General features: G+C 52.9%; 1 protein-coding gene across 8 annotated transcripts in view; it reads right to left on the bottom strand.

Annotated features, from left to right (window-relative positions):
• The window catches only part of HSPG2 (heparan sulfate proteoglycan 2), a 94,622-nt gene that overhangs the window by 6,868 nt on the left and 67,085 nt on the right, over positions 1–20,669 (bottom strand). For 4 of the 8 annotated variants that reach the window (XM_080921417.1, XM_080921420.1, XM_080921419.1 and 1 more), the window contains 34 exons: positions 20,423–20,573; positions 19,834–19,979; positions 19,611–19,746; positions 18,984–19,135; positions 18,758–18,893; positions 18,513–18,664; positions 17,764–17,899; positions 17,431–17,582; positions 16,932–17,070; positions 16,694–16,845; positions 16,081–16,216; positions 15,818–15,969; positions 15,058–15,196; positions 13,878–14,029; positions 13,541–13,685; positions 12,355–12,500; positions 11,943–12,084; positions 11,470–11,621; positions 10,948–11,089; positions 10,701–10,841; positions 9,926–10,060; positions 9,581–9,762; positions 8,884–9,079; positions 8,503–8,682; positions 7,999–8,259; positions 6,389–6,593; positions 4,854–4,951; positions 4,198–4,464; positions 2,860–2,969; positions 2,545–2,692; positions 2,356–2,472; positions 2,012–2,029; positions 1,463–1,574; positions 90–234 (listed from right to left, as the gene is read on the bottom strand). In XM_080921417.1, the coding sequence (XP_080777543.1) occupies positions 90–234; positions 1,463–1,574; positions 2,012–2,029; positions 2,356–2,472; positions 2,545–2,692; positions 2,860–2,969; positions 4,198–4,464; positions 4,854–4,951; positions 6,389–6,593; positions 7,999–8,259; positions 8,503–8,682; positions 8,884–9,079; positions 9,581–9,762; positions 9,926–10,060; positions 10,701–10,841; positions 10,948–11,089; positions 11,470–11,621; positions 11,943–12,084; positions 12,355–12,500; positions 13,541–13,685; positions 13,878–14,029; positions 15,058–15,196; positions 15,818–15,969; positions 16,081–16,216; positions 16,694–16,845; positions 16,932–17,070; positions 17,431–17,582; positions 17,764–17,899; positions 18,513–18,664; positions 18,758–18,893; positions 18,984–19,135; positions 19,611–19,746; positions 19,834–19,979; positions 20,423–20,573 (5,073 nt within the window). The remainder of the gene's footprint in view (positions 1–89; positions 235–1,462; positions 1,575–2,011; positions 2,030–2,355; positions 2,473–2,544; positions 2,693–2,859; positions 2,970–4,197; positions 4,465–4,853; positions 4,952–6,388; positions 6,594–7,998; positions 8,260–8,502; positions 8,683–8,883; positions 9,080–9,580; positions 9,763–9,925; positions 10,061–10,700; positions 10,842–10,947; positions 11,090–11,469; positions 11,622–11,942; positions 12,085–12,354; positions 12,501–13,540; positions 13,686–13,877; positions 14,030–15,057; positions 15,197–15,817; positions 15,970–16,080; positions 16,217–16,693; positions 16,846–16,931; positions 17,071–17,430; positions 17,583–17,763; positions 17,900–18,512; positions 18,665–18,757; positions 18,894–18,983; positions 19,136–19,610; positions 19,747–19,833; positions 19,980–20,422; positions 20,574–20,669) is intronic. The other 4 variants (XM_080921418.1, XM_080921423.1, XM_080921422.1 and 1 more) reach the window with 1 other exon arrangement.

The raw sequence follows: 20,669 nt of genomic DNA, 5'->3' as shown, positions 1-20,669 counted from the left end.
GGAGATGGGTAAGTCAGGTCCAGCTATTACAGTGGGTATCTCAGGTCACCTAGGCTGAGAGCTGGGAATGGGGACAGGCTGTGTCTCACCTGGGAAGTCCCGTTGACAGGGGATAAATTGCCCACAATCAGAGATCCTTGAGTGAGGCTTCGTAGCAGGGTCACAGTGTGGAACTGGCCTAGGGCCAGAGGTGTGGGGTGGCGGATAGTGGCCATGCCAGAGCCTGCATCAAATCTGCTCCATGGGGTGGGACAGGGGCAAAAGAGTGTTTGTAAGCATGTCTGTAAAACAGGCTCGGGCTGGGCAATCGGATCCAGAGGAATGACATCATTATTCCTTACTACTGTCCTTGATTTGTCCCTTCCCCCCAATCACCCAGGCCAGGCTATCCCTACCACTTTCAAAAGTTTTTTTTTCCCTCACCACTTTTTCCCTGGAACATCTTCAGAGCAGGCTCTTAGGGCTGGGAGAATTCTCTGCTCTGAGGTCCTGAAGCCTAGTGCCTAGCCTCATTTCATTTGCCCCTGAGATGACCTTGATTTAGTTATGGTTTTGGGTTCCCCAACTAGAGTGGATACCCCCATAGGGCACAATCTGACCTGTTGTTCATACCTGTTCATACCAGTTCATACCAGTGCCTGACACATGGCAAGAGTCAAGCAATTAGTTATTAGATGGATGAATGATTGGTGGAAGGATGAATGAACAAATGGATGAGTGAATAGATGAGTTGATGGTTATGTGAGTGGATGGATGCATGGGTGGGTGGATAAATGGGATAGACAGATGGGTGATGGATGGACAGGTAAGTGCATGGATGGATAGATGGATGAATGGGTGAATGGATGGATGGATGGATAAGTGGGTGGATAGATGGATAGGTGAGTGAATGGATGGATGGATGGATGGATGGATGGATGAATGGGTGGGTAGATAAATGGGATAGACAGATGGGTGATGGATGGAGGGTGGATGAGTAGATGGACAGGTAAGTACATGGATGGATAGATGGATGGGTAGGTGAATTGATGGAGGGATGGGTGGGTGGGTGGGTGGGTGGGTGGGTGGATGGATGGATGGATGGATGGATGGATGGATGGATGGATGGATGGGTAGGTGGGTGGGTGGATGGATGGATATGTGGGTGAGTAGATGGGTAAATGGATAGACAGATGGACATGTGGATGAATGGATGGATAGATGAATTAATGAATGGACAGACAGATGAATGGATTAATGAGTGCTGGCCTATAGTAGTCCTAAATCTTTGGAGGCTCTCTGCTCCGCCTGCCTGGGATATGGCACCTACTCCAGTAGACCAAGTGGTCATTAACAGTGACAGCTGCAACTCCCCTAGAATCACGACACTGTAACTCAACCTAACACAGGCTATGCCCAACTAGAAACCTGTGTCCAGTCCCCAGTCCATCTCTCCCTAAAGACAGGGAGGAAGAGATCTCACCGGAACTCAGGTCTTCCGCCCACGAGGCCAAAGGAGATGAAATCCGGTTGTCTGTGGGCTAGGTTGGTGGGACGCCCTGGGATCCGCTTCTGCCCGTTGTACAGCAGCATCCCTGGAGGACACAGCAGAGTGAGCGGCTTCCCTCAACCCGCCCCTTCCGGCCACCAGCCGTCCATCACTCTCGCTTGAGCTCTTAACCCAGCCTTCAACCTTTCTAACCCCGTGACCCCTTCACACAGCTGACCCCCAACCATAATATTATTCTCGTTATTACTTCATAAGTGGAATTTTGCTACTATTGTGAATTATAATGTAAATATCTGTTAAGCAAATAGTCTTAGGTGACCCCTGTGAAAGGGACCCCTCAGGTTGAGGACCACGGTCTTGAGCCTTTCCATTCTTTGCTATCTCACTCTGGCACGGGCCAGGGGCCTCCCAATCAGACACTCGGTGGCCTGAGGAGAAGAGCCATGCTAAGAACTCCAAGATGACTTTTGGGCGTGTATCCTTGGGGTGTGCTTGAAGGAGAAGAGGGAGACAGAAACTCACCTGAATAGAGAAGGAGACCTGGACAGTGAAAGTCAGAGACCAGCAAGATGAGGAGATGAGGAGAGAGAAGGGGCGGGGAGAGAGAATGAGATCGATCAGATAAAGAAAGACTTTGAGCAGGACAGGAAGGCTGGGCATCAAAGCACCGATGCAGCAGGACCAGGTGGAGGCCAGAAGGCCACAGGGGAGGAATGGGAAAGCAAGGAGGCAAGAGAAAGCCAGCGGGGCTCTGAACAGGACAGAAGTTTCTGTCAGGGTTCATATTGTGATGACAGATCCAAGAGACAGGTCCCCACCAGTCCCCAGGCCAGCCTCCTAGCTAGACCCACGAGGTGCCTGCTCACCATCCGCAGAGTCTGGCCGGAAGGTGATCTTGATCTCAAACTTCCTGTAGGCATCTTTGATGGTGGGAAGTGGCAGGAAGGAGTAGGGTGTCTGGGTGAAGTAGGGTACCACCCGCTCTGCAGAGAGAAGACTGTCAGACAGAGCCCCGTGGGTGAGTTGGCTGCTGATTAGGGCTGGAGTCCTCCTACCTGGCACCTGCAGATAGGCAAAGGCTTTGACCTTGCCCTGACGGTTGGTGGCAGTGCACACGTAGGTGCCAGCATCCTCGGGGCGAACTGATGGTAGCATCAGCATGTTGTTCTCCAGGCGGCTGTTGGGTGGAAGGTCGCCATCCACCTAGAAACACTGGTACTGAAGGCCTGGCCTTGGCTCATGCCCCTACCTCTGCCCCAGGTTGGGCTTCAAATTGGACATTCACTCTCGGCCAGGTCCTGTAGCACTGAGCTGGCTCAGCGCTCGTCCTGGCCTGGAGGAATGTCGGCTGGCACCTGCCCAGCATTTACCTTACTCCAGGTGATGGTAGGTGTCGGGTAGCCTGAGGCCATGCACGGGAAGACAGCTGCAGAACCAGCAGGCACTCGGACCTCTGGGGGAGTTGAGATCTGGGGCAAGGCTGAGGGGACAGAGAACCATCATGTGATGGCATTTGCCAACTTCATGTCACCTTATTATTATTATTTCTTTTAAGTCTTCATTTGACCTTGAGAGAGAGAGGCACTGTACGAATGAGGGGACTATGACTGTTTGCTCCTGGTTCGGCAGAGGGGCCCGGGCACAGCTGCCGTTCAGGCCCAGAACTGGTGACATCACTTCATGCCTCAGCAGACATCAGTACAACCGGGACCTCAGAAGGGGGAACTGAGGCAGTGTACACGAGCAAGTCTGGAGTTCGGAGTAAAAGGAATTGCCTTTATAGGAAACAGGCTTGTGTCTATACTGTTTTTCCTTCCCTTGATGTCTTTTTATTTATTTATCTAAACATTGTCTGCTCATGTCTGTGTGTGTGTCCATGCGCCATGGTCACATGTGTGGAAGTCAGAGGACAACTTGCAGGAGTCGGTTCTCTCCTTCCACCCTGTGGGTCCTGGAGCTTGGCAGCTAGTCTCTTTATGCTACCTCCACCCCTTAAAAAAACAAACAACAACAACAACAAAAACTGGGTCCCTCATAGCCCAGGCTGGTCTGTACCTGCTCTGTGTAGCACAGGGTGGCCCTAAACTTGCCTTCACCTTGGAGGTGCTGGCTAATAGGTGTGTGTTGATTGATTGATTTTGAGATGGTGTCGTATTATGTAGCCCAGGCTGGCCTCAAACCCAGGCTTTCTTCCCCAGTCTCCTGAGTGCAGGAATGGCAAATGTGCATTCGACACTCCAGGTTTCGCATCGTCTGTTTCTGTAAAGTCTACCATCAGACTAGGGTATGGGTCTCCTCCATCTTTCCCCTTCCTCTTTCTGCTCCTCCCCCTCCTCCCCTTGCTCCTCCTCCTCTTTTATTTTTATTTTTGAAGACAGGATCTCGTTATGTACCTCTAACTGCCCTAGAACACGATAGTAGACCAGGCTGGCCTCAAATTCACAGACACTGGCCTGTCTCTGCCTCCGGAGTCAGTGAGCCCAGGGACCCACCTGCCTCTACCTCCCTAGAGTGTTAGGATTAAAGGCATGCACCACCACACCAGGCCTACTTTTTCTCCTCGATAGCCCTTGGCATGCAGCCTGCTCCAAAAAACACCCATATTCACTCATTTGCTGGGAAAGCAGGAGTGACAGCACCATGGAGCTGGCAACACTTCAGGGTCCCGTTCCTCCCAGGTCCCTTCCATTGTCCCTCCTGGTCTCTACCTTGTACCAGCAGCCGCACATGGGACTGGGTGGTGCCAGCAGCGTTGGTGGCCGCACAGCGGTACTCTCCTGCATCAGCCAGCTCCACATGGGCAATCCTGATGATGCTTCCGCTTTGCACGATGCCAGACCTTAGGCGACCTCCGACTTTGCTCCATGTCACCTGAGGCTTAGGGTCACCCAGGGCCAAGCACTCAAACTCGACAGAGTGGCCGACCACCACGGAGTGCACCGACGTGCGGACGTTGATAAGCACTGAGGGCAAGGCTGGGGGAGGGGTGGGGTGGTGAGCCAGGCCAGGGTGAGGTCAGATCTGGGAGAGGGATGGCTTGGAGCACTACCACTTACTATGTCTCCTGGTTTGCTTTTTTCGTGGTCACTCACGCATCCCTCATTAAGCTTCTGTTTATTTATGCACCCAAGTATCTGCTAATTCACCCTTTACTGCTCTGCTGAGCACCCACTCATGCACCATTTCCCTTCTTCCCTTCCTGCAATACTGGTCACAGCCATTACTCCATGCAAGGTGCAAGCAAGGAAAGTAATTCTCTTTCCCATGCACATTTACGGGGCTTCCTGAGGAGCACCCTGAATCACCCCTTTCCTTTCTGTCTCTGGCCTTGCTCTTTGCAGAGAGGCCTGAAGCCACCTCCTACCTTGAACAATTAGCTGGGCAGTGGCCTGGGCTTGTCCCCAAGGCCCATGGGCCTGACAAACGTATGTCCCTTGGCAGCTCTGGTCTAAGTTCTGGATTCTGAGAAGAAAGAAGGTACTGTCAGAAGTAAAGCCAAGAGTTTTGCAGCTGTGTGAGTTAAAACAGAACATGGGGCTGATGAGATATGGCTCAGTGGATAAAGGCTTTTGTCCCTCAGCCAGATGACCTGAGTTTAATCCCTGGGTTTTACATGGTGGAAGAGAAGAACTGACTCCTGCAAATTGCCCTCTGATCTACATACAAGTACATGAGTATGCACACGTACAGACACACATGCAGATATGCATAGCATACACAAACATAAGACCAGATCCAGGGCCAGTATCAGAGACCAGGATGCGGGTGGGCAGGATGATATACCATACCACATTATCTATCTATCTATCTATCTATCTATCTATCTATCTATCTATCTATCCATCCATCCATTCATCCATCCATCCATCCATCCATCTATCTATCCATCTATCTATCTATTATCTGTCTGTCTATCTATCCATCCATCCATCTATCTAGTATCTCTCTATCATCTATATATAATCTATTATCGATATATAATCTATCATCTATATATAATCTATTTATCTACCCATCATCTATATATAATCTATTATCTATATATAATCTAATATATCTATCATCTATATATAATCTATCTATCTACCTATCATCTATATATAATCTATCTATCTACCTATCATCTATATATAATCTATCTATCTAAACTATCTACCCACTTATCATCTATCTGTATAACTGAACTTTAGGCCTCACCACAGCAGGCCAGTGCTTTAACCACTAAGCTACTTTTTTTTTCGATTTTCACTATTTATTTTGAAACATGCTCTCAATTATATTGTGCAGGCTGACCTTAATTCTCTCTGTAGCCTTGAACTAAGGCTCTTCCTCCTTCAGCCTCCCTATTACAGGCCTGTGCCAGGAGGCGCGGCTCCCACACCCATCTCAGACAGATTTTCTGCTCTAAGGCTCACTGTCACACTGGCTCAAGGTCTCACGGTGACTGAGCTGCAGACCTCCGACACCGGAGCCTTTAATAATAGTAGGAATGCAGAGATGGGCACAGTGGCTCACACCTGTAATCCCAGTACTTGGGAGACTGAGGCAGGAGGATCACAGCTAGTTAAGAGGCCAATCTGATCTACACAGTGAGTTTCAAGCCAGCCTGAGCTACAGAGTGAGGCCTGGTCTCAGAAATCTAATACCAAAAAGCAAGCCGAACCGGAAGCAAAGGAATAATGTCCACTCTTAGCAGATGGCCTTCGGGGCGCAAGGAAAGCATTGAGCATATTGGGGACAACAGCACCTCAATTCCATAACTTACAGATGTGAGGACTAAGGAGTTAAGGTCACTCAAGGACATTGTTCTGAGGTGGGCCCCATAGGCAGGTAAAGTGACTCAGTCTCAGTGAGCCTTAGGAAGGGCTGAGACCAGTCCTCGCCCAACACGGGACTCACCGGAGGACTCCATCTTGTACACTGTGTCCAGGAGGCAGCTGACCGCCCTCCTTGAGCCAACGAAGGTGGGTGCCATGCTCATTGGGAACAGCGCAGTGGAACTCAACGCTGGCCCCTATGTTCTTGGTCTCTAGCTGAGGAGTGACTTGCACGGTGCGTGTAGATCCTACTGGGATGGAAGTGTCAGGGAGCTCGCCAGAGGAGCCTGTGGAGACATGTAAGATTCACTTATTCATCGAATGATTGAGACAGGGTCTCATGTAGCACAGGTCATCTTCAGTCTCACTGAGGATGACCTTGAACTTTGAACTTTTGATTTCCCTGCCCGAATGCTGGGCTTACAGGCAGGTGTCCTCACATCTAGTCAGTGTGGTGCCGGGGATTGAACTTGTACGTTAAACACACTCTCCACCCACTGAGCCACAAACCCAGCCTAACCACATGAGGTTTTATGATAGGACTCTGCTGGCCAGACTGGTGCTGGACTCCTACGCTCAAGTGCTCCCTCAGCCCAGGGTCTTGATGAGCTTGGACAAAGGTGCACACCGTCACATCTGACACCAACAGTTCTTTTGTACACACGTCATATCCTTGATGCGCAGGGTACCAGGACACCCTCATCTCAATAATTCAAGGACTTTCAAAGTCCTTTCAGTACAGAACCATTCGCCTGTTTGCTCACTTAGGCATGCATTTGACGCATGTAAGAACCACTGTGGGGCTGGGCTCTGTGTCTCAGAGTCTGGATCCTTGGGTAGGAAGGGTGGCTTAAGACAAGAATGAGAAGGGGACACATTCTCTCTCTCTCTCTCTCTCTCTCTCTCTCTCTCTCTCTCTCAAGATTTATTTATTTATCATTATATTTAAGTACACTGTCACTATCTTCAGACACACCAGATCAGATCTCATCACAGACGGTTGTGAGCCACCATGTGGTTGCTGGGAATTGAACTCAGGATCTTTGGAAGAGCAGTCAGTGCTCTTAACTGCTGAGCCGTCTCTCCAGCCCCCCCCCCCCACCTTTTTCTCTTTAAAAACATGAAAGAAACACTGAGGATCAAGGTGAGACAACTTAGCAAAAGTTGTCTCTGAGGCTCTGAGGCCATGGTCCAGGCTCTTGACCAGTAGTAAGCTAGGTGCTTTTCCGATCCTAGAATTTCCTGTCCAAAGGCTTGTGTGGCTCTGTAGGAGGCCACGAGGATGTTAGAGTCATCAAAGACACACTGGGATCCTGGTCTTGTGAAAGATGGCCCTGTCACTTGTTCTGTTTCAGTCACGTGTTTACTTTCTCTGGGCCTATGGAGGACAAGCTTGGGGGTTTTCTGGGGCAGCGCGGTCCAGGCCCTACATGGAGTGTCCTCCCTGTCTGGCAAGTGATGTAACTTTCCTGTAAGTATAGAGTACATAGAGAGAAGGCCAAAAGCTAGGGTGAACAGGAATGGAGGGAGGGGTTTCCTGGGTATGCAAGCTGCCTCGGGCCTTAGAGATGGACGCTCGCTGAGGATGGGTAAACCATCTGGGGCCTTTGTATCCCAAGTGTATACTCGGTCAAGTAAAAGCTTGTGGGGAATTTGATTTCTGGCTTCCCACTGAGACTCCCAGTTGCTTACCTTGGATCAGCACTTGAGCAAAGGCCTCAGCAGAGCCCACCTTGTTGGAGACCTGGCAGCGATAGCGGCCGGAGTCTGCAGGGCCCGTGGGCTCCAGGCGCAGCAGCTGGTTCCTGGCATCAGCCTTCTCAGGGAGAATGCCGCCCACACGGCTCCACTGGTAGGTGAGTGGGGGTGTGCCATGAGCCAGGCATTGCAGCTGAACCAGTTTCCCTGGCTGCACTGAGGTATGTTCGGGAATTATGGTGGCATATGGAGGACCTAAAGGACACACAAAGAGACCAGGTGGGAAAGGGCAGAGGTCACTGTAGGAAGCTGGTTCTTTGTAGTGTAATGAAGGGTCCAAGGGGAGAGACATGGGTGGCACCAGGGCAGGCACTGGAATCCTCTAGATTCGAGATGGATGGGGATCCTGAGGTTCTGCCGGAGGAGGAAGATGGCAGGAGAACATAGACCTCCATGGAACACTGATGGAAGTCTGAGGACAGGGTGTGGAAGCCTTACTCTCCACGTGCAGGACAACAGTAGCTTCAGCATGCCCAGCAGAGTTGGTGGCGTTACAGATGTACTGTCCTGAGTCCTGCTGGGCCACCCTGGGAATGACCAGTTTGTTGCCTTCTATCCGGTGCTGCCAGGGCAGGGGTGCGCGAAGCTTGGACCAGTGGATGGTGGGTGGGGGGTTGCCTATGGGGTTGAAGATAGCACTGGTCACTAGGTTGTCCCAGTGACCAATCAAGCATAGGGGTGATAGGGAAAGGTTCTAAGTGACCCGTCCCTCCAGGGAGTGGCTAAGCGGATGTTTCTGGGATGTGGAAATCTTCAGATGCAGTCCAAGCCCAGGAGCAGTACTGATCTGCCTTTCTGTGGGTCCCCACCACACCACACCTGTGGCTGAGCAGTGTAGAGTGGCCGTGTGTCCAGCCTCCAAGGTCAGCTCAGCTTCTTCAACTTGGACCTGTGGAGCACCCGGGGCCACCATGCCAGTGTCCACGATCAGCTCCACCTGCTTTTGTGCTGTGCCTAGGGCATTCTGGGCTTGGCACACATAGGTGCCTGCATCTGATGGTTTCACTGATGCGATCTAAAAGAAAGAAGTCAGCTTTGGGGGCGCACAGCAGAAAACATAAGCATGGATCCCTTCCTTTGAATGGTGATTACTCCTTGTTTTCTGAGCAGTGGTCTCAAGGAGCCCAGGCTAGCCTCGAACTCTACCCTTGATGATCATGATTTCCTGAGCCTCCTGCCTCCCACACCCTGAATACTTCAAGTGCAGGCAGGATTTGGTTCATGGTAGGCAAGCCCTTTCCAAACTGAGCTACATTTCCCCAGATGCCTTCTTTTCTAGCTCCTCTGTGTGCTGCCGGATGGTTCACCCTCCCAACTTCCCGTGAGTCAATTCACCTGCTTAAGTACCAACCTACCTATCACTCAGTCACCTGACCACCCCGGCTTCTGAGCCATTCCTCCTTCCTTTCCGTCTTCCACCTTTCTCTGCCCATCTACTTATGCCCCTTCTAGACACCTGCTTCAGTCAGATCTTAGAAAGGACCTCAGGTGCACACACAGAACAAGCCAAGCTCACCTTCAGCATCGCGTGGCTGTTCATAAGCCCAAACAACCGTGGCTCCAACTTGACGGGGATGCCGAGTCGGGTCCAACGTGGGGAAGAGCGGGGCTCCCCAGAACTGATGCACTCCAGGGTGATGTCCTTGCCCATCTTCACATGCACAGGGCCCTCAGGGAGCACAGACACGGTCGGGGGCCCTGAGAGGAAAATGACACGCAGAGCTGTGGGTTACATCCGAGTCCACAGCTGAACACCACATGTGTGAAAATTAACCTACAGGGTGGGCGGTGGTGGGGCAGGCTTTAAACATGGAGGAAGTGTGCTGGAAAAGGGGCAGATCCACTGGTTGGTGTCTCTTACCATGCACACTGAGATTGACGACACTCTGGGCCACGCCATAGGCATTGGAAGCCACGCACCGATAGGCTCCATGGTTGCTCGGCCGGGTGCCCACAATGGTAATGATGGAGCCGTTGGGGCTGATGTGGACATTGTCTATAGAGTTGCATTGAGAACATGTGAAGGTTAGTATCAGCTGTCTCTCAACAGGTTCTAGAATGATCTAGGGGACAGGCCTATGAGGGGTTATCTGGAATAGGTTAATTGGCGTGGGAAGTCTCGAGTTACCCGCGAAGAAAGCTATTTCTTGAACAAAGAATTCTGGACTTTATGAAAAGAGAGTGTGAGCCAAACAGGGGTATTCATTCATTCATTCATTCATTCATTCATTCATTCCTCTCCGCCATCTGATTGTGGATGCTCAGGAGCAGCTGCTTCAAGCTCTTGCCGCCTTGGCTTCCCTGCTTTGATGGACTACATCCCCTAAGCTGGGACCTGAAATAAGTCCTCCCCCAAAGCCCCCAGTTGCTCTCATCTGGGTATTTTATCACATCGACACTAAAAAAAAGGAAGGCCAGGGACAAGTAGCCCACTGTCGATCATTTGTGCCTGGGCATGGGATTAAAATCAAAGGTGGCAGAAAGTGGGAGTCCTTGGAGTCTCCTGGGTCCTGCTCCATTATTACATGGGTGGGTTCAAGCCTTACTCAGAGTGACTTAAGAATATGGTATGGACCCTGACCACCACACTGGATGGCCCTTCCTCTTCCCTCCAGCCTAGGCCGTCTGCCACCCACCCTCCAACTCTTGATTCCGAGTCTTCCATTCAAGGCTGATGGGTGTTGCTCCCTCGTGGATAAGGCACTTGAAACTGGCATCTTGGCCCTGTTGTACTGTGCTGCTTGGTGGTTCAATGGAGATGACAGGGCTTCTGAGGCCTGCATGGTCAGATACTAGACTCAGCTGGGTAGGCTGGCTCTACCCGAGTAGGCCCTCCCTAGGCTTGAGTCTCTCTTTCCCACTCCTGGCATTCCCCACACTCACGGTAAGATGACCCTTCACTGGGGGGTACGGTGATCTTGAAGGAAGCCTCATGCTCAGGGCGGGAGCTACCAGCCACTTGGCACACATACTCGCCAGAGTCAGCAGGGGAGATATGGTAGAGCCTCAGCAGGGAGCCGTGAGTCTGCCAGAGAAAAAAGAGAAGGAAGCCATCAAGGGTTCTGGACAATGAGGCAAGTTCCCAAGTGAGACTGTTTCTCCAGGAGACTCGGGAGCTAGGCCTCTAGCTGTGGGGCTGAAGGAGCTTCCTGCACAGAATCTCTGAAACCCACCCACTCTCTTTACTGAGGAGGAAACACGTTCAAATGCTAGCTGCCAAACAAGGCTAGTGGGGGTGGGGAGGGGGGAAGCCCAGGTCTCTCAGCAACTGTCTCTTGGTCTAGGGAACAATTCTCTGACAGATACCTGGCTCCTATGATCCCATGGGTCTGCGTGAGGCGTAGGCACAGAGGAGACTGTGAGACTGTGCCTACCCTGGGTTTCTCCGCATCCTGACCTAGTTACCTGGTGACGAGCAGGCAGGCTGCTCCCTCGTTTGTGCCATGTGACCTGGGCATGGGCTTGCCCTGGTACCACACATTTCAGATCCACAGTCTGCCCTTCAGCAAAGTGGGAGGAGGAAGATTCTATGTAGATGGGCTGGACCAGTCCCGGGGCTGTGGGCACAGAGATGGAAAACAGCTAAGGCCCCTGGTTTGAGGTCAAGGGCCTAACTGTGGTGATTCTTTTAGAGGTGACATGGCTGAGCCATATTGACCAAGGAAGTCCCTTCCCTGGGTCTGCAGTGTCTTCTTGAGACACAGGACTAAAGGACTAGCAACCCAGACACAGATCATGGGAGCTTTGACCTGGGTGGGCTTGATCATCAGCCATAGCAAAACCAAATGCCCAACCCAGCCAGGTGTGCTGACAAGTGCCTGCAATCCCAGAACTTAAGGTAGAGAGGAGTGCCTCACCCACAGTCACTTGTCACTCACCAGGGATAGGGCTGGGCTCAGAGGCCTCGATGGTGACCAGGACTGAAGCCTCCAGGGTACCTGAGCTGCCAGTCACTTGGCATGAGTACTCGCCAGAGTCCGCTGGGGACACACGATTCAACCTTAGCACGTGGCCATGGACCTGCACAGAGGGAAGAGAGTGGGGAAGGGCTGGGCTCCCCTGCGTTATGCAAAACTCTGTACTGTTCAGGAAGTAGGGCCTTGAAGAAGTGTTCTCTCTTATAGAAAGGTGTTGGGGACTGCTTTGTGTCTAATCTACTGGCAACCACTTGTCTCTAGTGGCTGTACAAAGTCCCCCAAACTATCATTGACTGCTGGGGTTAACCTTCCTTCGGGGATGGACTCGGGAAATGAGGAGGGGGCATATGCTTGCTCTTCCCAGGCTCTGTACCTGGTGCCCAGCGGGCAGGCTGCCTCCACGTTTGTGCCATGTGACCTGAGCATGGGCCTGCCCAGGAACCACACAGCTTAGATCCAGGGTCTGTCCCTCAGCGACTCGGGAAGAGGAGGTCTCGATGCGGATGGGCGGGACTCCACCTGGGGCCAGGACACAGCTAGGGGTCAGTGATTAAGGCCTCTTGGCCTCTCACCGGGTGCTCTACTGTGTAGACTGGATTCGAGGGTTTCTTTCTCTTTCAAGCCACTCAGATATGGAGGATAGAGCTCCCTGGTCCTCTTTTTCCTAGTCCATCCCACCTCCACCCCAGGCAACTTTGAACTCTCGGAGTCACCATGCCAGGCCCCTCGACAGAGTAGCTGACACTCCCCAATCTCCAGTAAGATGGCAGCTAAGAACTCAGACCTTGGGGCCAAGCTGCAAGAGGTCAGCTCCCAGCACAGCCATTTAATGTGTGATCTTTGGAAAGCCCCCCCCCCCCCCCCCCCCGCTTTCCTCAACCGTAAAACGGAGAAGAGGATGAAATGTACTTCACATGTATACGGTGAGGATTGGTATCTGGGCACTTTACAACTCAGACATGGCTTCTGCTGGGAGTTCCCATCATGGTCGGGTCCCAGTTCCGCATTATTATTTCCTGTGTTTTCCTTTAATTACATCACTGTTAAAACCCTGAAGTCCTTGGCCCCACCCTAGCTCGACCTACCACGAACCACAACAGGTCTGAGGTGCCACAGTTGTTGCTGTACCACAACTAGTACCTACTCCCTGAGAGCCACCTCAGATGACTGCTAACACCCTGTAGGACAAGCCCAGGCCTTAGGGACCTCACTGTTCAGTGAGATGGCAGAGGGTAGGAACCCCACTATCCTTTCCCGTTGGGGACAGCAATATGAAGAGGCAAAGTTCTTTGTGTGACATCCCCAGGTGGGGACATTAAGACCCAAGTCCACTGATGCCACACTAGCAAACTTATGTTTTCCAGCCCTTAGTGAGACAGGACCCACACCACACAGCCTGGCCGTCTGTTCTGTAACATCAAGGGTGGCCAAGAGGCAGGAGGCAGAAGTCTGCAATCAGATGCCTACTTGTTTCCAGGTCTCAAAGAGCTTTTCACTTGCCCAACTCAGCTGCTCTCTCTCCCTTGTCTCTTTTGCCAGACCCGTACAGGGACCCTCACCAGGCACGTGGACGTTAGAGGCGGCTGCCGTAATGGAGACCAGGACGGAAGCCTCCAGAGGACCAGAGCTGCTCAGAACGCTGCACACATATTCGCCCGAGTCAGCTGGGGACACCTGGTACAGCCGCAGCCTTGAGCCGTGGGCCTGGCCAGGGATGGGACAGAGTGAAAGGAACAGGAGTAAGATGTCAAGCAAGAGCCCTGGAGGGTTGGCAGCCAGGGTCCAGCCTCCTGTTCAGGGGTGCGAGGCATCCCCTGAAGGGCTCTCAGGCCTCCCTCTGGGGCAGAGCAACCGGGGCTCCCAGACAACACTTCTCATTTCATTTCTAGTTCATACCTGATGATGAGTGGGGAGGCTGCCCCCTCGCTTGTGCCATGTGACCTGGGCATGGGCCTGCCCAGGGACCACACAGTTCAGATCCAGGGTCTGTCCTTCGGCCACATGTGAAGATGAAGACTCGATTCTGATGGATGCAGGGTTGGCGGGGGCTAAGGACAGAGGAGAGCAGGATGGCCTGAGTCAGATTCTCAAGTGAGGTTGAGAATCCATAACACACCAAGCCTGTAGCCCAAGGCAGTCTCAGATACCCCTTGACAAGCACCAATAGTGTGCTAGGCTGTGCTCGAAGGGCCCGCATCCTTGACTAACTCATTTAACCGTCACAATCCCATATTCTGTTATGATGGAAATGTTCCTTCATGTGAATTTTATTTATTTATTTCTATTTTTTTAAAAAATATTTATTCATTTTATTTATGAACACACTATAGCTGTCCTCAGACACACCAGAAGAGGGCACCAGATCCCATTACAGATGGTTGTGAGCCACCATGTGGTTGCTGGGATCTGAACTCAGGACCTCTGGAAGAGCAGTCAATGCTCTTAATTGCTGAGCCATTTCTCTAGCACCTTGGACTTTCTTTCTTTCTTTCTTTCTTTCTTTCTTTCTTTCTTTCTTTCTTTCTTTTCTTTCCTTCCTTCCTTTCTTTCTTTACAGGTCCAAGCTGTCATGTTTGACATAAAATGTAACTGTGTGCTTGTGTGAGTGTGTGTGGTGTGGTGTGTGATGTGTGTGTGTGTGTGTGTGTGTGTGTGTGTGTGTGTGTGTGTGTATCAGCAATAGGCCAACCTTAGGTGTTGTTTCTCTGTTTCTCAGAGCCACGCATCCTGATTTTATTTATTTGTTTACATTTATTTGTGTATTTATTTTGGAGACAGGGATTCACTCTGTAGCCCAGGCTGGCCAAATCTTGTCTTTTTGAGATACGTTCTCTTAATGGCCTAGAATGCTCACCAGGCAAGCTGAACTGGCTGGCAGATTAATCCTCCTGTCTCTGTTTCCCCCACACCAGGGCAACAAGCATTTGGGCATCACACCCAGCGTTTTTATGTGGGCTCTAACTCAAGTTCCACCCCGCTTTCGCCTACACCCGGGTCTGTGGGCCTCAACTCGAGGTTCCTCTTCCTAGGGAGCTATGTCTTTCTGTCCCTTTCCTGGATCAGGGGTCAGACTCACCAGAGGGGCTGTTGGTGCTGGGGGAGACAGAGATCATGATGGAGGTCTCCTGGGCGTCAATGTTGTTGTTGGCTCGGCACACATACTCGCCGGAGTCAGCCACCGACATCTGGTGTAGCCGTAGATGAGAGCCATGGGCCTGGGACAGGTGGAAATAGGGCAGGGACAGAGCTGGGGTCAGCAGCCACAGGGTCCCTGATTCTAACTCCCTTGCCAAGCCTGCTGAGGCTATATCTTCTTTTGTTTATTTCCGTGTATATGTGTTTTGGGGAGTCTGTAGGGTATGAGGGTAGTGTCAGTAAATGTACATGTGCCTGTACATGCACAAAAAGGCCAGAGGAGGGCACCAGGGATCCCCCACTATTGCTGTTAGCATGGTTGCTTTGAGGCTGAGTTTTGGCCTTGTAGACTGGCAGCCAGCAAGGCCCAGAAGCATTCTGTCCCTGCCCACTTCAGTGTTGGGATTACAGGTAGGTGCAGAAAAATGCCTGGCTAACACTTACACGTGAGTGCTGGGATCTGAACTCAGGTCCCCACATAGACTGGAATGGTTTGGATTTTTCTGGATCACAGCACAACTCCTGGCTTACTGTTGGGCTTGGGAGGAAATCCTCATGTAAAGCATAACTCTACCAATTGAGCTGTCTCCCTAGCCTGCTGGATGTCTCTTGTCTACTACCCAAAGTCCAGATCGATGGAGGGCCCCGGGCATGAGTCGCGCCGCCCCGAGAGATCCAAGGGCTACAGTTCTTCTCAGTACCTGGTGCTTGTGTGGCAGGCTGCCCCCACGCCTGTACCATGTGATGGTGGCCTGGGGCCGCCCGACCACCACACAGTTCAGATCCAGGGTCTGTCCTTCCGTCACCGTGGGAGATGAGGTCTCAATTCTCATTGGCGGGGAGACACTGGGCACTGGGGCCAGAGCAAGGGGGGGGGGTGAGAATACAGTCAAGCAACAATGACAGTGCTGACCACTGACTCCCCAGTGCTCACTTTCCCAGTCCCTGTTTACCACATTCTCACCATGGGACGGCCCCCTGCTCTCAATAGTAACAATGAGAGAGGTCTCCTGGGAGCCAACACCATTACTGACGTGACACACGTACTCTCCGGAGTCTGCTGGGGTCACTTGAGGGATCCGGAGGCGGGAGCCCACGATCTGGAGGGAAGAGGGCAGCGAATGGAAACAGCACCCAAGTACTGCTAGGTGTGAACGCCAGATGTCGGAAGTCCCCCGCTCCCAACCTGGCTCAGGTGCCCAGCAGTGCCTTCTTGAGGCTCCTAGTGTGACACTCTATGGGTCCCGTGGAAGGAGCCTCTAGTCTTTGTGATTTTCCTATACCTCACCCCTCCAAAGGCCTACTGAGAGCCCACAGTGGGTCCTACTTGTTACTTCTGTCATTTAGAATGCCAGCTTCCCTTGAGACCAACAGCTGCATGTGGGCTGACACCTGTCTTACTCTACAGGGCTCAGCAGTGGCTCCAGCAACCTCTTCCGAGGAACTGGAACCAGGACCTGCAGGCTGGGTCTATACCCTAGTGCCAACCCAAGCCTACCTAGAGGAGATGCTCAGTGCTTGTTGAGTGACTGAATGACTGCAAGGCCAGGGGCTAGAATCCACTCTGGACTTCCTACCTGATGCCGACTGGGTAAGCTGCCTCCACGTTTATACCAGGTGATGGTGTGGGGGGTGAGGCTGGCAACCAGGCAGTTCAGGTCCAGAGTATGCCCATTGGCCAGTGAAGGTGACGAGGATTCAATGCGCACGGGGTACACCACGCTCTGGGCTGCGAGGAGACAGAATACAGGCTGTGGGTGCAGCCGGACCCCTCACAGGCCCTGCTATATTCACTGCCATCCCTAAGACACTCACAGTGGGAGGGTTTGAGGTGCTGCTGGATAGTGACAAGGACAGAAGCTTCGTGGGTGCCCGAGCCACTGACGACTCGGCACACATACTCCCCAGAGTCGGCTGGGGTCACCTGGAGCAGTCTCAGCCTCGAGCCGTGTACCTGGGAGAAGGGGGTCAGAGGTGCAAGGTTCAGAGACCAGCATGGTAGTCACCCACCAGACTGGCTGCCTTCTCCACCTCCCTCCCAGCCCAGTCAGTTAGTGATTGCCCAGGTTAGGACCCGTTAGGTCCCCTGGGGCTTGCCACCAGACGCACACGAGGCCAGCACTCATGATATGGTCGTCTACTTGACAGATGATCTTAAGGACCAGAGAAGTGAAGCAACTGGCCCAAGGTAACTCAGCAGGCAAGTGGCATAGTGCATCTGAACTGCTGTAATATGCTTGAACTCACAGCCAGTGCCTCTTACTTCCGGGCTACGAGGGCTCTTTAGGCTCTTCCTTAGCTTCCCATCTCCTACCTGATGCCGGGCAGGGAGGCTGCCCCCACGCTTGTGCCAGGAGATCTGGGGGTGAGTCTGCCCAGCAACAAGGCAGTTCAGATCCAGGCTTTGTCCTTCTGACACGTGGGAGGAAGATGACTCGATTCGGACTGGAGGGGTGACGCCTAGTGCTAGCAACAGAGGGGGCAGAGTGTTGGTCTTCAGCAGCTGAGAGACGGGTGTGAGAGGGGGGCAGGGACCCCTGGACTCATGGGGTGCTGTCTCCAGGTCTTGCCATGGCTGCAGCAAGGAGCCTCCATGTGGGGTATCCAGTTCTATTCTCTTCCGTCCCCTCCCAATCTGGCTACTTACCAGGCACAAAGTCTGCAGGTTCAATGGCGACCAGGACAGAGCTCTCCAGAGGCACGGGACCTCCCTCCACTCGGCACACATATTCTCCCGAGTCCACAGGAGACACCTGGTTCAGCCGCAGCAGGGAGCCATGGGTCTGGCCAAGAGAGGATGACATCATTGGGATTCCTCCCAGGACCCCAACACAATACTCATAATCTGTGAACTGCTGCCCTCTTTTAGCTCCATGGTTTGGCCATCAGCTCTGGGTCAGCTGGGTCTTGTCCTAGGAGTGGGGGCTTCTAGGAGAAGCCCCTGGAGAAGTGGCACACGTTTCTCCCACACTGCACCAATGCTAAGCACACACCCTCCACTCCTAGGCAAGAGCCGGTGCAGCTCTGCTCTGGGGATTGTAAACACCCCCTCCCCCACAGAGGTGCGCTGCAGTCAGTGGGATCCAAAGGTTGCAAATGCCGGCACAGCACATAAGCCACAAGGATAGCTAGGCACACTACACACAAGCCAAACAAAAACACAAAACTGAACTTGGTCCCGAGACCACTCTGAGCACACGGATCACTATCTTCTTGTAGACCCGGAACCTACAGCACAGAGAGGCTGAGCAAGTGGCCTAAGTTCAGGGTAGTAGACTGTGATTCATACCTAGGCACTGGCTTTGGGAACACACCTGAGTGATGGGGCCCACGCTACCATTCCCATTCAGAATCTCCCTTCTTCTTCGTGACTCCTTTGCACCCCTTATCCTCTACCTGGTGCCGGGCAGGGAGGCTGCCTCCTCGCTTGTGCCATGTGACCTGGGCGTGGGCCTGTCCGGCCACCACACAGTTGAGATCCAGCGTCTGACCCTCGGCCACGTGAGAGGAAGAGGACTCAATGCGAATGGGTGGGGTGCTCCCCGGGGCTGGAGGAAAAGTCACAGTCAGACATCTTCTCGAGAGCTGCCCCAGCCTCTCCCCTCCTTCGACATCGCAGCCCAGCTGAGTAGGCTACTCACGGTAGGCAAAGTTGGCCCCTTGGTTGCCCGTGACCGTGACTGTGATGGTGGCTTCCTGCCCATTGCCTGCCCTGCAAACATACTCTCCTGCATCTGCTGGGGAAGCCTGGAAGATGTACAGGCGGGAGCCGCGGACCTGGCCAGCCATGACAGAAACATAAGAGAGCTTCCCAGAGCCCAGCAGGACCCCTATATAGCCTACCACCCACATCCTAGGAGTGAGTACCTGATGCCGGGCAGGCAGGCTGCCCCCACGCTTGTACCATGTGACCTGTGTGTGGGCCTGTCCTGCTACCACACAGTTGAGATCCACCGTCTGACCCTCAGTCACTGTGGAGGACGAGGACTCAATTCTGACAGAAGGGACAGGTCCAGGGGCTGTGGGGACAGGGGGAAGGTAACAGATACTTCCCAAGAGACAGGGTTAAAACTCCTCCCTCTTGGAGCTGGCTCAGCCTTGTAATCTGAGGTCAGATGTAATCTAGGGTCAGGCCCCGTTTTCAGAAATTTGACAGCCCTGTCTTGAGGCCCTGAGCTCATTAACTCTGATGAAGAGCCCAAGTTTTCTTCACAGCAGGCAGCTGGAAGACAGACAGACAGAGTAAGTAAGACAGGCAGGCCATAAGGCTAGGAGGGAGAAGGGAGGCAGGAGACCAAGGGAGAGACTTGGCCAAGAAGAGTTTGATGGAAGATCTGGGTCATTCACACAAAGCAGTCTGCCTAGACAGGGCCTTGAAGCCAGAGCCCAGGTGGTCGCCTGTCCCCAGCTAGCGTTAGGAGTCATAGATAGGAATGCCACACCCTGAAAGTCTTCTGCATCTTGCAACTTTCTGTGTCACCGGGGGCCACTCACCAGGGATGGACCCAGCAGGTTCGATGGTGACCAAGACAGAGGTTTCTACATGCTCAGAGCCCAGGACGACATGGCAGACATACTCGCCTGAGTCGGCAGGGGACACCTGGTGTAGTCTCAGCAGGGGACCATGGGTCTGCGAATGGGGTGGATTGGGGTTGAGGCAGGGCTTAAAGTGTACTCATCCGTCCCCTCTAGCAGGCTGGCCCTAGGGAGGCTTTACCTGGTGCCGGGCGGGAAGGCTGCCTCCACGTTTACGCCATGTCACCTGGGCCTGCCCAGGCGCCACGCAGTTCAGATCCAGGGTTTGTCCTTCGGCCACATGGGAGGACGAGGATTCGATGCGGATGGGTGGGGTGCTGCTGGTGGCTGGGCACAGAGAAGGTGGTTAGAGAGGCCCAGCCTTGAACCTCTGACACCCTGAGCACTGAGTGCCCTCGGGACTCTGTTACCCTGATGACCTCAAGGGGACAAGATGTACAGTATACCCAGAGCAGGAAAATGAGGTCACCAGAGGTCAAAGAACTATCTCAGGGTTGATGAAGGGTAAGTGCTGGGATTTGAACCCATATCAGCCTAACTCCTGACTCAGTGTGGAAGCCAACACTACTGTTTGCAGGGAGAACCTTCTGGAGCTTGAGACAAGCAAGATCAGCATTTACTCCACCCCCAGCCTGTTGGCTTCCGGAGCATGCAGCAGAGGCTGACAGGATGTCCCTGCATCCTGATGGCCCCAAGGAGATCACAGGCATCCTTCTCTGTGTTGGGGAGAGCCTATGGCTCTGTCCCTGTCAGCCCAGCTGGCACCTCACCTGGGGTGTAGCTGGGACCTGAATGGGGGCTGTGAAGGACAGAGACAACAATAGAAGCCTCCTTAGGGCCCAAGTCACTCTCCACTCGGCACACATATTCTCCAGAATCCGCTGGTGAGACCTGGGGGAGCCGCAGCCGGGAGCCGTGGACCTGGGCCGGGTTGGGCAAAGTGAATAAGGATGAAGCGGCAAGCTATGCTTACACCTCCCTCTGAGCCACAGTGGTTCAGTCATCCAACTCATAGGC

The sequence above is a fragment of the Micromys minutus genome, assembly GCF_963924665.1.
Source record: "Micromys minutus genome assembly, chromosome: 9".
Lineage (NCBI taxonomy): Eukaryota > Metazoa > Chordata > Mammalia > Rodentia > Muridae > Micromys > Micromys minutus.
Note: the sequence above shows the minus strand (reverse complement) of the source record. Positions and strands in the feature narration are given on the sequence as shown.